At 27.8% G+C, this 14,534-nt stretch overlaps 1 protein-coding gene across 3 annotated transcripts in view; it reads left to right on the forward strand.

The window, feature by feature from the left end:
• LOC107438462 (uncharacterized protein DDB_G0274171) overlaps positions 1-12,622 on the forward strand; it is a 96,665-nt gene extending 84,043 nt beyond the window's left edge. Inside the window, exons 1-4 of one of the 3 annotated variants that reach the window (XR_011636601.1) lie at positions 711-829; positions 8,764-8,940; positions 10,227-10,340; positions 12,538-12,622. Coding sequence is in view for 1 of the 3 variants with exons in the window: in XM_071179960.1 (XP_071036061.1) it covers positions 8,764-8,940; positions 10,227-10,340; positions 12,538-12,548 (302 nt within the window). In the remaining 2 variants the exon portion in view is untranslated. Of the gene's footprint in view, positions 1-710; positions 830-6,347; positions 6,500-8,763; positions 8,941-10,226; positions 10,341-12,537 lie in introns of those variants that run through there. The other 2 variants (XR_011636602.1, XM_071179960.1) reach the window with 2 other exon arrangements.
• Positions 12,623-14,534: the final 1,912 nt, after the last annotated feature.

A 14,534-nucleotide genomic window follows, 5' to 3' on the forward strand; every position in this document is an offset into this window, starting at 1 on the left:
TAAAAAAACATCAGTGTAGGGTTAAAATATCGAATAAATGTAATTAAATCCATGAATAAATTCATATCAAATCGAATGTAATAAATATTTCGGACATTCACCAAAGCATATCTATGATTGTTGAGATACACCGGTGAGGGTCCGAATGTACAAGAATGTAATGAAATATTCGATCTTTCACCGACGTATTTGGTGTTTGTTGACATTCACCGGTGAAAGTCAACAGCCACCGATTTCGGTCTTTTGCCGTGATATATATATATATACTCTAATAAATTGATATATTGAAGAAAAAAATAAGAAATATTTATCTTAAATTTTATTGCTATAAATTTTTCGTTCATTGGATTCTGAACCAAAAGTTTAGCTAAGTTTTTTTATTTAGTGCTGATCGACAACTCGTAAAATTAAACTATTGCTAATTTTTCAATTGTTTCAAATGTTTGTATATAGTTTACCGTATGACATCCAGAGTTTGTGAAACCGGTTTGTATAACCTTGCATATTGTAAAGCAGGTATTGTTTTCTGCAGTTAAAAATTGTTGAAACAAGCATATGTAGTCTGAAAAACTGAGGTTTTGGTAATAATTTTAGTGCATCATCATCACACCAGAGAATATTGACACCATCCAATTAAAAATTTTTAAAGGAACTATTACATCAAAAGTTATGAAATTCTGTTGCAGCTCCATTTTGATGAGAATGCAAATTAAACACCTGTTTCATTCTATTGCCTCACGATTGATTGATTGCAGCAGGGTGTGTATAATAACGCGCGATTTCCCGTAATTAATATATGCTTATAACTCTTCCTATCTCCATCCCTCAGGTAGGAATACATAAATATCTCTATCTATCTATCTATCTATCTATCTATATATATATGTATATATAAATTCCAAAAAAAAATAGAATAAAACTCAAAATGCATTTACATATTACATTTTGAGTTTTATTCTGTTTTTTTTTAATTCATACTTTCTATTTTTGCATAATTGTTTTATCTTGCTGTTTTTAAATTTATTTCACTTTTTTTGCTTAATAAGGTTTATTTTCGTTTCAAACTTTTTTGGTGCTCCTTTCACTATTGTATTGATGTATTGATATGTTTTGCTTTAGCTATCATAATATAATATTAGAAAGCACAATTTTTGTCAGATATAATCGTGTATTTTATTTTTCTTTCAATATTTTTTTAATTTAAAAAGGTTTGCTCATTTAAAAATTCTTAAAAAAATTTTAATAACTAGGAGGCTTCGCCCCCTGATCGCTGACGCTCACCAACCCCCGGAACTGCTTTCACAGTTCATTTCGGATTGCTTCGCAATATAATGCTCGCTTTGCTCGCTCGTTGGATACGTTCTTAACGTCTAGTTTTTGTATACTTTTTTGAATACTGAAGTTCCGAAAACTTTTCACTGTAGAAAATTCTAAACCTTTGAAATTGCAAACAGTTCACATATTTTTCTTAATCACACTATTCTAAATTTCAGTTGTTGAGAAAAGTAACTGTTGTAAGTTTTGTTTTAAAGTCTTTCCCACCAGAGGGCTAAAGCCATGTGTTGTAAAACAATATGAAATAGTAGTCTGCCACTGAACGCCGGATGTAAAGCATCGGCTTTGATGAAGATAATTTTGTATTTTTAATTCTCTGAAGGGCGTCACCTTAATAATATGGAATTTGTAAAATAAATGTATATATTTTTGATTGTTGATGAAGACAATCATTTTGTGTTTTCATCAGTGTTCAGAAGCAGAACAACTATAAGTTTTTTTATTTTATCACAAAAAAATAAAATGTATAAAAAACAAAGAAAAGAGTAAGAAAATGAGTATAGTCATAGAAAAAGTTAAAATTATAATATAGTATTTGTCAGTTAAAATAAAACTTTTTGTTTAAGTCTTTGCTAACTATTCGAATTTCTCCGAGGCAATTCTAAAGTATAAATTAAGGTAGTATTGTTAAGTTTATTTTTAGTTTTGATGTCAACAATACAATTCAATTTTTCACAAAAACGATTGTTGCCATTGTTAAGTTCAATGTCAACAATTCAAATTTTTCTGAGGCCTCTTAACCTCTAAATATTATTTTTTTTATGTACACATTTCTAAATGTCAGTATTCAACCACAAAACAACTTAAAGTCCTCAAATTTAGCATAAAGTTGTAAAATGTATTGAAAGAGGGTCATAGCAGTAATGAAAATAGAAGTGAAGTTAGTACTGTAAAATTAAAACAATATTTTTAATCAATGAGCCAAGTTCTTCAAGAAGCAGTTGTAGAAGTAGGTTGTTTATTTAAAACTTTTTATAGAATTTCTTTTCGAACACAATTGTTAATTTGGGCATTTGGCGATACAACACTTTTAGAATTGAAGGATTTGTTACGTCAAGCAGTCAGGTATCATAATTTTGATCTAGTTGTGCTTCTATGTAATTTTGATTTATGTTGCTAAATTAACTTTCAAAAAATTCTATGGCTGGCAACAGCACTTTTATTTTTTAAGTTGTTTATTTTTATTTCTTTTAGAATTCGTTATTTTTTTAGCGAAATGCTTTTTAACCTAACAGAATTCTTTGCCGACTGTTTTCTCTATGAATGAAGAAAATAAAGTAAATATTTAACTGCTGTGAAAAGAATCTTATTTAGTTGTACAAAGTACTTCAGTCAAAATTTGGGAGCCACGTAAGAGAATTATATATATTAGATCAGAAACACATCATTAAAAGGCAGAATGCTTTGGTGTTTTCAAAACAGAGCAAACGTTGCCACCGGCGGAAAAGAAATACAGTCAAAATTTGGGAGCCACGTAAGAGAATTATATATAATAGATTTTTTCTTTTCCTTGAAGAATCTTTTCGTTGCTTTCTGCATATTTTTATTTTATTGTATGAGCTCTGTGTACTTGCAGCTTATGCACAGTAAATAAAAATGAACTATAATTTATGTAGAAAAAGTATTCTAGATAAATGAAAATAAAAAGCCGGAGGTTCTTTCATAGACCTTGATATCAACACATGGTCTATAGCCCCTTTCTTCTAATTTTGAAACTATCTTCACTATATTAGATGATAATAAAGGTATTTGTGCTCTCTTTTCAAAAGGTTTAGTTTTCTGTTTGTTACTGCTAACCATGTGACTGTTTATTTATATTCCTTTTTTATATCGTTTTCTTAACTGATTATGTTAAGAGATATGTTTTATTAATATCGATGCTTTTTATGAAATTTTCATTCCAAAACAAGAGATAACAGTAAAAATAGATAATAACTGTAGGACGGAGTAATCTTACGTTACGGGAGTATACGTTAGCGGGATGCAAATTGCCAAACCACACCGCGGATTAGAAACTTGGCGATTGCAGTTGGAATTGGCGATGGATTACGCGTAAATGGAGGGAGAACGAAATTACATTAACCTAGACAGTGTAATTCGACATTCTTTTTCTACTCCTCGACTAGCCATGATGAATAAAAATAACTCATCAATTCCTTTTAGTACAGAATTAAATAAGAAGATAACCTTTTTACTGTTGGGATCACTTAACAGATACACTGTATTTACATTTTATTGAACGCAATAATTTATATTTTATAAAACGATCTTGTTTTTTGATGTAACTGATTTAATTTGTTTCACAGGAATTGTGTTTGCGAAGAAATAAAAATATTTTATTAATCAACCAATCGCAAAAACTAACGTAACATTTTAATACCATATTTTATTGGAACGCTATTTTGAAGAATTAATTCTATTTAACTTTTAATGTTTGAAAACATAACCTGTTTTATTTTAATGATATTCTCTATTAAATCAATCTTAATAAAAGAATAATGTAAACATTTTTTATGAAGATTTTTTTTTAGAAATTAACAAAGACATATTATTTGCTAGAAAAAAAATTAGAGTGTTCAAAAATGTTATCACGCTTTAAAGTAAAAATTTCTTGCAAATGAAATAATCGATATTTTTGAAATTTTAAAGTGATCGGAAATTCGCTAGTGGAGAAAAAAATATGTGCAATATATTTAAGAAGGAAAAAAAGTACAAATGAAGAGATTTTTCTTCAATGACCTATGTCGAGCTTGTTTTATTACTCGAAGCATTCATTGAAAAAAAAAATTATTAAATTACTTTTTTTTTCAATGGGATAAGATCTTAAACTTCGCGAAAAATTGATTCAATTCCTTGATATACATAAAAGTCCGCGAATACTTCTTTTATTACGGAGGTCATAGATGCCTTAGTCTTTCAATATTACAATAATAAATGCAATTAATAGATGATGCACAATTTCAAAAATATATTTTATTTACATATATTGCGTACAGGTTTATGCGTAACATACATACGTATCATACGTAACTGTTAAATGAATTTAGTAATTAAAAAACATAATTAAAAAATAACATATTTTAAAAACTAACATAATTAAAAAGGTATATAGTGAAAGATAATGAAAATTTTCTGATGCGATGTTGCTCTACCTTGATTTTTTCTCACATTTTCAGCGAGATTTCATTTTCTTTCTTTCCTTGAGTGTTTCTCACGAACTGATGGGCGCCTAGAGGGTATCCTCTCGCTGCCCCTGGTAACTCCAACTTTTCTTCGGCTTATTGAAGAAGGTTGTACTTTAATTTTATCTCTGGAGGTTTTAGAGATGTGACCACCAGCTGTACTTTGAAAGGAGTCCCACGCGCTCCGAGTTTTAACTCCATCAATCCTTTTCCTTATCCTGTTTAAAAGTGTTCCAGACGTGCGAAATTTCTGATGGCATCTTCGTTGAGCCTAAAATGTTAAAATAATTTCCAACGAATTTCCAATGTTAGATATGTTTAGAGTTTGCAGTAAATTATTAAAATCAGACAAACGAGTAAATAATCTTAATATTGTTTGCTTCAAGTTTCTCATTATCCGTAAATTAGAAAAATAGTCAAAGATATGAAAAAAAGAGATAATTTTCATCTTGAAATATAAAATATTTTAAATTTGCTATCATAGAAATTTTACTCATAATTTTGCTCTCATAGAAACAGTATCGTTACAAAATGTCTTATTAAAAAGAAGTCGAAAATAATATGAATATCTTATTAAACTGTGCTCACTGTACTTATAGTTTAAATGATTAGATAAAAAAAAACACCTTCAAGAAACAAATACGCAGGCTCATATAGGTTATCAGAAATTGAAAAACTACTGTATTTAACTGTCATATGCAATTTTACACCTAAATATTATTATTTTTATTCGTCCAAACGTCATTTCAATCTCGAAAACTTTTAATTTAACACTAATAGCGAACCTCTCAGTTGTCAAATATTAATAATAATTATTATTTTCAACAAATCGTTTAAACACAAATTTTTTATTCTCGAACTTTATACTATCCTTCAAATGAAAATATCAGAAAATTTATTTTAAAAAAAAATATATTTCAAAATTGAGCTATTGGCGACAACAGAGGCTAGATGTATGTACTGAACTGAAATAGATTATGTTATCGAACTCACATTTAAGACTTAGATCAATTTAATTTCTACTTCTGTGTCTAAACATTGAGAAAAGGAAAACTTTTAATTACAATAAATCCTTTTTCTAAACATTTAAGTAGTTTAACAAAACTAATTGATAATTATAAGTCGACATTTTAATTACCAATAAAACATAGCTGTGAAAGTTGATTTTTACTTTTGAAAATAGATATTCCTTTTACTTGGTTATTTTGTTTCTAAGTTCTACAAAAATGCAAAGCAAATTATTATTATCAGCAAGCTAAATGATTATTATTATTTGATTAATAATGTATTATCAACTGTTTTAGATCCATGTATTCTCCTAGCTTAAACAAGTTAGAATATGAAAAGTTCGTTTCGTTTTGGTAAAAACCATTACACGCACACACACATACATACATATATATATATATATGCTGGTGTGTATAGATATAATAGATATGTGTTAAACAATAGAGAATAATAAAAATATTTTAAGAAGGGCGCCGANACCCCCTTTTTTTCATATGTCTATAATTTTTCTTTGTTTTATTCTTCATTTTGAACTTATCTAATGAGTGCTGTTTACTTGCAGCTTAAGCGCAATAAATGATACTTATTGTTTTTCTTAACTTTCTTAGTGTTTTCTTGTATTTATTATATATATATATATAATAGGCACGTAATATGTATTCTAATTTCACTATAAAATATCATAATACAAAAAAAATTAAAGTAAAATGAAATTTTACTACTTTAACATCCGCGTCTTATTAAATCGGAAGCAGGAAACGCGAGATAATTCTAATTTCAAAGAACATAGTGTTACTTTTTGGTCCCCTCCCCTCCATCCTTTTTCAGCAGGCAGTAACTTTCAGCCGCCCTACTCCTAAAAGTGTATAAATTATTGCCACTTTACTGTTTTCACATTATAATCACGACGTTTCCCCGATTTCTTGCCTATTTTTTGCAACAGTATTGAATTTCAAGAAAAGTCGTCTAAAGAAGTAAATAAATTTCATCTGATCAAAATGTAGTTTTATATTTTTTGTCAAAAACTTGATTTTTCATCTTTTGAAATTTTGATTTTAATGCCATTTCTTCAACTTCCTTCGGGTTGTTCTTAATTTATGAATTTAATATCTACTTTATTTTTCTCTTCCCTTTTAAACTGTAAAATTCATTTTCTCCATTTGTAAATGATGGAAAAAAATTACTAATCTGATTGCGTAAACAGTTAATTCTCAAAAATGGGACATTCTAATTTAATTCCTTTTAATAGTCATTTATATTATTATTTATAATTATTTACACGAAATTATAATAAAGAAAAGTTTGATTAGAAATTTAAAAGTTTTTGCTGCAATAATCTATTTCTATTGACAAAATCCAAAAACATGACAGAATTCAAGTATTTTTTTTTTCAGAGCGAAATGCATTTTTATTTAAAAGGGAACAGTATTGACTTAATATTTATGAGATAAAAGACTCTCTAATCGCTAACACCAATAAGAGGAAAAAATTTAAATTTTTTTTCTTCTCCGCAAAAAGTTTAAAACGTAAGTTGTTGTTCTTTCATTATAAAGCAATCGCATAATATTCTCGTATCATGTAATACTTCATGACAAAGTTACTTATCTACCGTTTTACAATTAATAAATGAAATAATTTTTAAATTCTACTTGCATTTTAAAATGTAATACTCAATTGCTCAATGAATTTTACGATTATTATTATAAAACTGTGTATAATGAACATTTCAACTAAAATAATTAGTACAAAATAGCTGCTGAAAATTCTCTCAAACATTTATAAGTATTATGCATTTAAAAATTTAACCTTTTCTCGTTATTGCTAAATAATCTCTACGTCGAAAAATATTTAAAGAATTTCATAATAACTGAAAATTAAATAAAAATTTAAAAAAAATTATAAATGGTTATTGAACAGAACCATTAAGTTTAATTAATGAATACAGAATTGGAAACAAAGTCTCTGCTAAGCAATAAAAAAAATTGAGATATTTAATGTAAACAAATTTTATTGTAATCATCATTTCAATATTAAGGATTAAAAGTTATTGTGAAATTATTAATTTTAATTAGTGTGTAGGAAAAGAAGTTCACTATTCGATATATATTTAATTAAAGTTATGAAAATATAGAATTGGTTATGGAGATAATAATGTATAATTTTTTTATCTTAGTTTTAATACGACCTCTTAAAAAACGCTTATGAACACAATTTAGTTAACAGATACAAAAGATTATGTCGACGCTATAACAAAAGAAATATGCTTTATATTTCATTGAATGCAGAATTCGACATTAAATCAGAAATAATAAATAAATTAATAGTAATTTGCCTTCACAAATGTATTATTTATTTTTGTAGTTGCAGTTGATTGCTTGATGGCTATATAAACGCAAGCAGCGCATTGGCAGTCTTTTGTCTTTCTAATAGCAGCGTAACTTGAATTAAGACTGCTGTGATGGCACACATAGTCTTTTCTAAGAGGATAAGAAAAGCATAATTTAGTAACAAATTATTCTAATATATATATAGAAAAAATTATAATACAGTTAAAGAACATGTATTTGCAACTAAGTTTTTTTTGTCTCAGTTGGACGAGATCTACGTGTAATCCATGATGTGCAGGTATTAACGCTGAATGCGTCAGTCCATACGTAGATGCCATTATATGATTTAATGGACGAGCGGATTTCCATCATTTTCCCATCATATTTGGTGATGATATTCGAGAATTTGTTTGGAAGATCCGCTTCATTGATACTAAGAAGTAACGTCGCATCCATATCTAACTTGTTGAATGTTACGCGATACCGAAAACAAAACAAAAACATAAGCGCACAGCTGTTTGGCGATTGGCGAGAACGCTCCTTTAACGCTAATATAAATTTTCGCCAACCCTTTCCAATCCGCGGTATGGTCTGGCAATTCGCTAGCGGGATACGTTACCTTCAAGGTTTCTCAAAAATCGTGTTCTTAAACAAGTTAAGATATCCTCAATTTGACGAAATATTCATCGGAAGAATTTGTCAAAAAAAATGTCAAATTTGAGTACACGTTTTTTACAGAGAATCGCTTACACATTTTATTAAAACGGATTAAACACATACAAAAAAGAACATTGTTTTACATATTAAAATAAAACATTTGAAAGCGATCATAAATTTTTATTTTCTACTTATAGAAATAATTTTATACCGTATTTTTAAATTGTAGTAACATTTTTTTCTTTAAATTTCAGATTCTCAGTATCAAGGGTCAGCCATGTATAAAGTATTATTAATCTTACTACTCATTCAGATAATATCTATCCATGCAATTCTTCCAGTATGTCCAAGATATTGCCCACAAATTCAATGTGTCCCAGGTTACGCACCCAGGAGGATTGGTTGCTGCAATCAATGTGTGAAAGTTGAAAGTAAACATATTTAATAATTTTAAAGGAACACAATAGCTTATGTTTATTGCTTTTTCATATTGTTCACCATATTATTTTTGTATTTATGTATATCTGAATAATTTAAATTGGGACCTCGTATTCTAAATTTAGTACGTAAGGATAAGGGATGTTTTTCTATTATGAACTGCTACTTCATGTGCTTTGAACATCAGATACTTTTATTTATATATATTATCTTATTTTTTTCGTTTTCTATTAATTATTGCCAAAAACTGGTTTCAAATAGGTACAGAGTTCGCTGCCTTATCGCAATTTATTGGTTTAGAGACGAACCGGACAAGCTGGCCTAATCATTAAATTACGATAAGACAATATCTCTGAGCCTATTTTAATGGTACTTTTCACAATAATAATAGTAACATAATTAATAGTAACATAAAATTTTTATAAATAATAAAATATTAATGAATTTTTTTAAAATAATAAAATATCCATTTCGGAAGAGTAAAAGTGAAAGTTCAAAGGCACACGATCAACATTTCCATATTAGGAAAGCGCCCCCAGCAGCGTAGGACGACATTTCCGGTCATGGTTCCCTAGGTAATTTCTAATCTTAATAGTGTTCCCTACTTCTCTTAGAAGTTTGTCGCAACATTTAAGGAAAATCTTGCATATGTAAAGTAAGAAAAAGTATAAAAGAAAAAGTATAGTAAGTAAAGTAAGAAAAAGTATGAAGTATGAAAAAGTATATGTGATCGATTCGAACTCTTTGATATATGAAACTCTTCAAAAGCATTAGTTCTATTCTCTTAACTTCGATTTTATTGGTTTAAGCTTGAAAAGCATATTAAAAACAATGCATACACTTACATATGTGAAATCCAAAATTTTACTAATTTAGAATAAAATCTTATTTACTGAGCACTCTTTTACCTCTTTTCTTCTGATGACGATGTCCCAAATGTCCACCATCTTCTTTTCTTATTTCGGAGAGCATAAAGAAAAAAATGACACACTTTCCAATTCTTAATCAAGAAATTACACACAGGTTTGAGAATAGTTGTTGAATGCTGAATAAATGTCGTCTCACACCATTTTAAATCAGAAATATTCATATGTGTTACTTTCTAGCATTAAATATTGATAAAAGTTTCTAATTACTTATCTGAGAGAAATAAATTTATTCTGAATAGATTATATTATGTGATATCAAAAATAAATTTTCCACTAATGATTGTTTAACATTTAATTTAATAATTTCGAAGAGTATGTTTATCAGTATTTTTCTTCTTACATATTTTCAGATGAGTGCGAAACCAATTGTGAAGGAAGAATCTGCCCGATAATTGATTGTAGGGAAGGCTATGTTCCAGTAAAATCTGACTGTAGTTGCTGTGATGTTTGCAAACCAATCAAAAGTAATTACCCATATTAGATAAAACATTAATGTCTATATAAGCAGGTAAATACATGTTGACAATAAAGCTTGTTCGTACTTGGAACGAAAACTGAAACATCAGTCCCAAATGCGAGATACTCCTTGCGTGGAAGTATAAATTAATAAAATCTAAGAAATAAGCAGGTAATTGAAGAAAATGTTCTATATTTTTGTTTTAATTACACTATTGAATTTGCGAATGTAACATAATAATTTAGAGATATCTGCAGTTTTAATTAGGATTAATATTAAACACAAGATATTTATCAATGGATATTAGACAGAAATATGTTGTTCACTGGTTTAAATTAGCTTTTGTTACGATAAATGTTTTTCAAGCAAACATTTTTTCCTCATTTAAACATCCATTTGCGTTTCCTAATGTCAAAAATTCAGACTTAGTATTTTAGAAGAATTTAAAAAAATGACGCGATATTATCTGAATTTATCTTGCAATTACAGGAATTAATCCTTCTTCAATGCCCTATTTTTGTTAAGGTCATAAAACAAAGCAAACAAGCAATAGTATAGCTGCTTTATGCAATGTTTTCTATAATATAGAAAGAAGGCCATAATAATATATAATAAAAAAAATTTCCCAACCCCTCTCCCAACACTCATGAAACATATTGTTCGAGACAAGAAATAGCACTTTAACACTGTAAAAGAAAGAAGGTCGAATAACTGGACAAGAACAACTGAAATAATGTTGCGGGTACGATAATGTACGATAATTTACAGTAATGTAGAGTAATGGCTACGATAAGATAGCTTAATTAGCTCCCCAAGAGCTTAACCCTAGAATAATACTGTACAGACATTTCCCTTATATGCTCTACTCTCCCATTGTAAAATATGGGGAAATAATAAATTTTTTTTGCAGCAGGGAAGCTTGCCCTAAAAGTTGGGAAAAAGCCGGACCTAACACTCAAAGGGTTAAACCTCTATGGCTATAATAATCTTATTATAGCGTACATAAGTTTTAGCTAGGCATCTAGAAGCAAACTAAGATAGTAATTTTATTTTCCTGTTGAAATTATTTAAACCCATACATATTATAACTAACACAGACGACTAACCACCTGGATGCTGAACATTTTGAATAATGAGAGCGATCCAAAGTTTGGACTATTTATGTTAATTTTACTTTTTGCTTATTTCGTTATTTCTCGAGAAGTTTTTTTTTAAATGAATTGAAAGGTTTTCGCACTCAATTATAAAATTCGTTTATCCTAGAGACAATGTCATGTTAAAAATAACTTTTAGTAAATATTCATTATTATTTTTTTTGTAATGGTCGAAAAAAATTTGAATTGTAGGGTATACAATTTTTGCATCTGTCTAAATAATTTAAATTACATGTCAAAGTACAAAATTTGAGCAAAACCACTCAAATTTTAAGTATCTGACTTCAATCTATTAAGAACTACATGATCGATTTAACCCAAAGCTTGTTTTTTTTTTGTCATGTAAAATTACATTCTTCAAAATGATGTAAAAATTTGTATACCTTAGAGCTCGAAAACTTTTTGTCGAGGTGGTGCNGGTGTACGGATACCTTAAGAACTACATGATCGATTTAACCCAAAGCTTGTTTTTTTTGTCATGTAAAATTACATTCTTCAAAATGATGTAAAAATTTGTATACCTTAGAGCTCGAAAACTTTTTGTCGAGGTGGTGCCAGTTTACATTATTGATGCAAAATATTTAACCATTATTGCTGGAATAGCATTTTTTTTAAATTAATGTAAAAGGAGGTAATTTTTGCATATGTTTAGAGATTTTATGTGAGATATTAAACTATAACAAAATACTAACTTATCCAATGAGCGAGGAAAGCAGTACGAAGGAAACTACGAACCAATTCCGAGGTTTAACGAGCTCGGCAATGGAGGCGTCAGTTTTCATAATCGTTGTAAATTATTTCAAGTCGTCATTGTTCGAATTCCATTTTTTAATTATTTTAAATACCTTTATATAAACAAAAAAATCTGCTTAAAACACTCCGCAAAAAACTTTTGTTTTTGACTAAATATCAAAGAAAATATTAAATGGGAATGTAGAGCATGGTATTCAAATATACAATGCAAAGAAAGATACATTTCAAAATAATTAAATTTTAAATATTGTTTTTAGAGAAAATAAATAAGTAATATTATTTTCTCTTCTTTTACAGGTACATCCTAATCGTGATAATTATAGTAAAATATATGTGTAAATGAAGGAAAATTTAATAAAGTATTCATTTTCTTGCTTGTGAATTCTTCTTCTTTTTAAATTGAACGTGTGCATGAGCACGCCAACATGATATAACAATGTATTTGTATTTGATTTTGCGCCCAATTTTTTCCAAGATTTGACATTCGAAATATTTAAAATATTCAACAGTTGTGAATTTTGATCACTCTTAAAACTAAACTATAGATGCTAACCTGCTGATATTTAAACTTGTATATTGTTCCTAAGGGGAAATATGTTGAAAACTAAGTTTAATCAGAGAAATTGAAGTTTAATTCATTTCTACAACATAGTAAATGTACATCATTGAATAGTTTCCACTGAAATATGATGTTTGGATATTAAAGTTTGAAATAGAAGTATTAGATAAAAATTCATAAAATTTTGGTCGGGTTTAATTCCGCTGACTGCGCAAATTAAACAGCTGTTTCGTAATATTGACTTACGAATCTATTTCAAATCTGATTCTATAAGAAAATGAATACCAACGTGTAAATTACCGTACGTCATAAATCTTCTGTATCTTCATCTCTCAAGGGAGGAGCAATTTTTTCTAGACTAAGTTTTATTCCTTTTCTTAACCGTTTTTCATAAAAAAATCTAATTAATGTTGATGTCATAATAGATAAATTTTAAATTACAAATTGTTTTTAATTAAAAAGTTAGAAAACTTATAACATGCTGTACTAGCTTTGTAGGAAACGTTATTTGAATTTAACTGTAAGGGAAAATGTATTTTCAAAACCAAAAAAAAGAACATTTTTTCCCAATTAATTTAAATTTTATAGTAATTATTGTAACATTAAAGAAATCTAAGAAATAAAAGGAGAAAAGCTAAGAATAAGTTCTTAATTGTTGGCCATTAAAATTTTACTCACAAAGAAGATTTTTGTTTTACTTTCTAGTTAATTTCTAAGTTTATAAATATCTTGACAGATTTAATTAGTTTTGATAGGTTTAAAAATTAATAACAAAAATTTAAGCAACCTTTTGTTAAAAAAAATTTCTTTAAACAACCATATTCATCAATTTTGTCTTAAAAGAAATTGAGAAAATATCTTTAAGTAGGATGTCAATTAAATGCAGTTAAAACTAAAATTTCAAATTTCAAAAAAATTTCCTACGAGGAATTTTTCGAAGATGTGAAAATAATCTTAAAATTAGTATACAAAAATCTAATTTTGACAACAAGAATTAAATATGACATACATGTTACACTGATAATAAATTTGATTTAAATTAAGATAAAAAGAATTGGCACCCAGAGGCCTGGTACTTTTCACCGTAAAATCCATTTTTACTGAAAAAATGTACAGATCAAAAAATTTGTTTTTTTTTAGTAATCACTATAATTACTGCAAAAATTTCGGTAAAAAATTTTACAGTTAGAATACACTGCAAGGATGCTGTACTCTTAACGTAACTTTATTTGATACGAAACTTTTTTTACAGTATAGGGGAGAGTGGGGTCAATTGTAACATTTTTCACCTAACTATTTTATACTAACAAAAAATCTAATATATTATTAGTATTAATTGACACACGAGTAAAGTGGACTATCCTCTACTAGAAAAAAAATTAGTACCTTATTTTAAATGTTATTATATTAGTTATTAACAATTTTTGACAGTCGTGCACTTGTTACAATTGTAACAGTTCATATATTCAAGTAAAACATAGTTAATTATACATATTATCATAGTTGTGACAGATTTTTTATTGATCAAAATAGTAGTGATATTTGAGGAGCAAAAATAATATTGAGCAGAGACCTAAAGGATTAAACTTTTAACTTTAAGGGGTCAAAAATTTTAATTTATGCTGTGAAAGGTGACAAATAAAATAATGCACATGCAACATAATATAAATGATATAGGAAACTATTGGTGGTTCTTAAAGAGTTAAGTAATGGTTTGTAAACATAAGATTATTTA

Source organism: Parasteatoda tepidariorum, chromosome 4 (assembly GCF_043381705.1).
Source record: "Parasteatoda tepidariorum isolate YZ-2023 chromosome 4, CAS_Ptep_4.0, whole genome shotgun sequence".
Taxonomy (NCBI): Eukaryota; Metazoa; Arthropoda; class Arachnida; order Araneae; family Theridiidae; genus Parasteatoda; species Parasteatoda tepidariorum.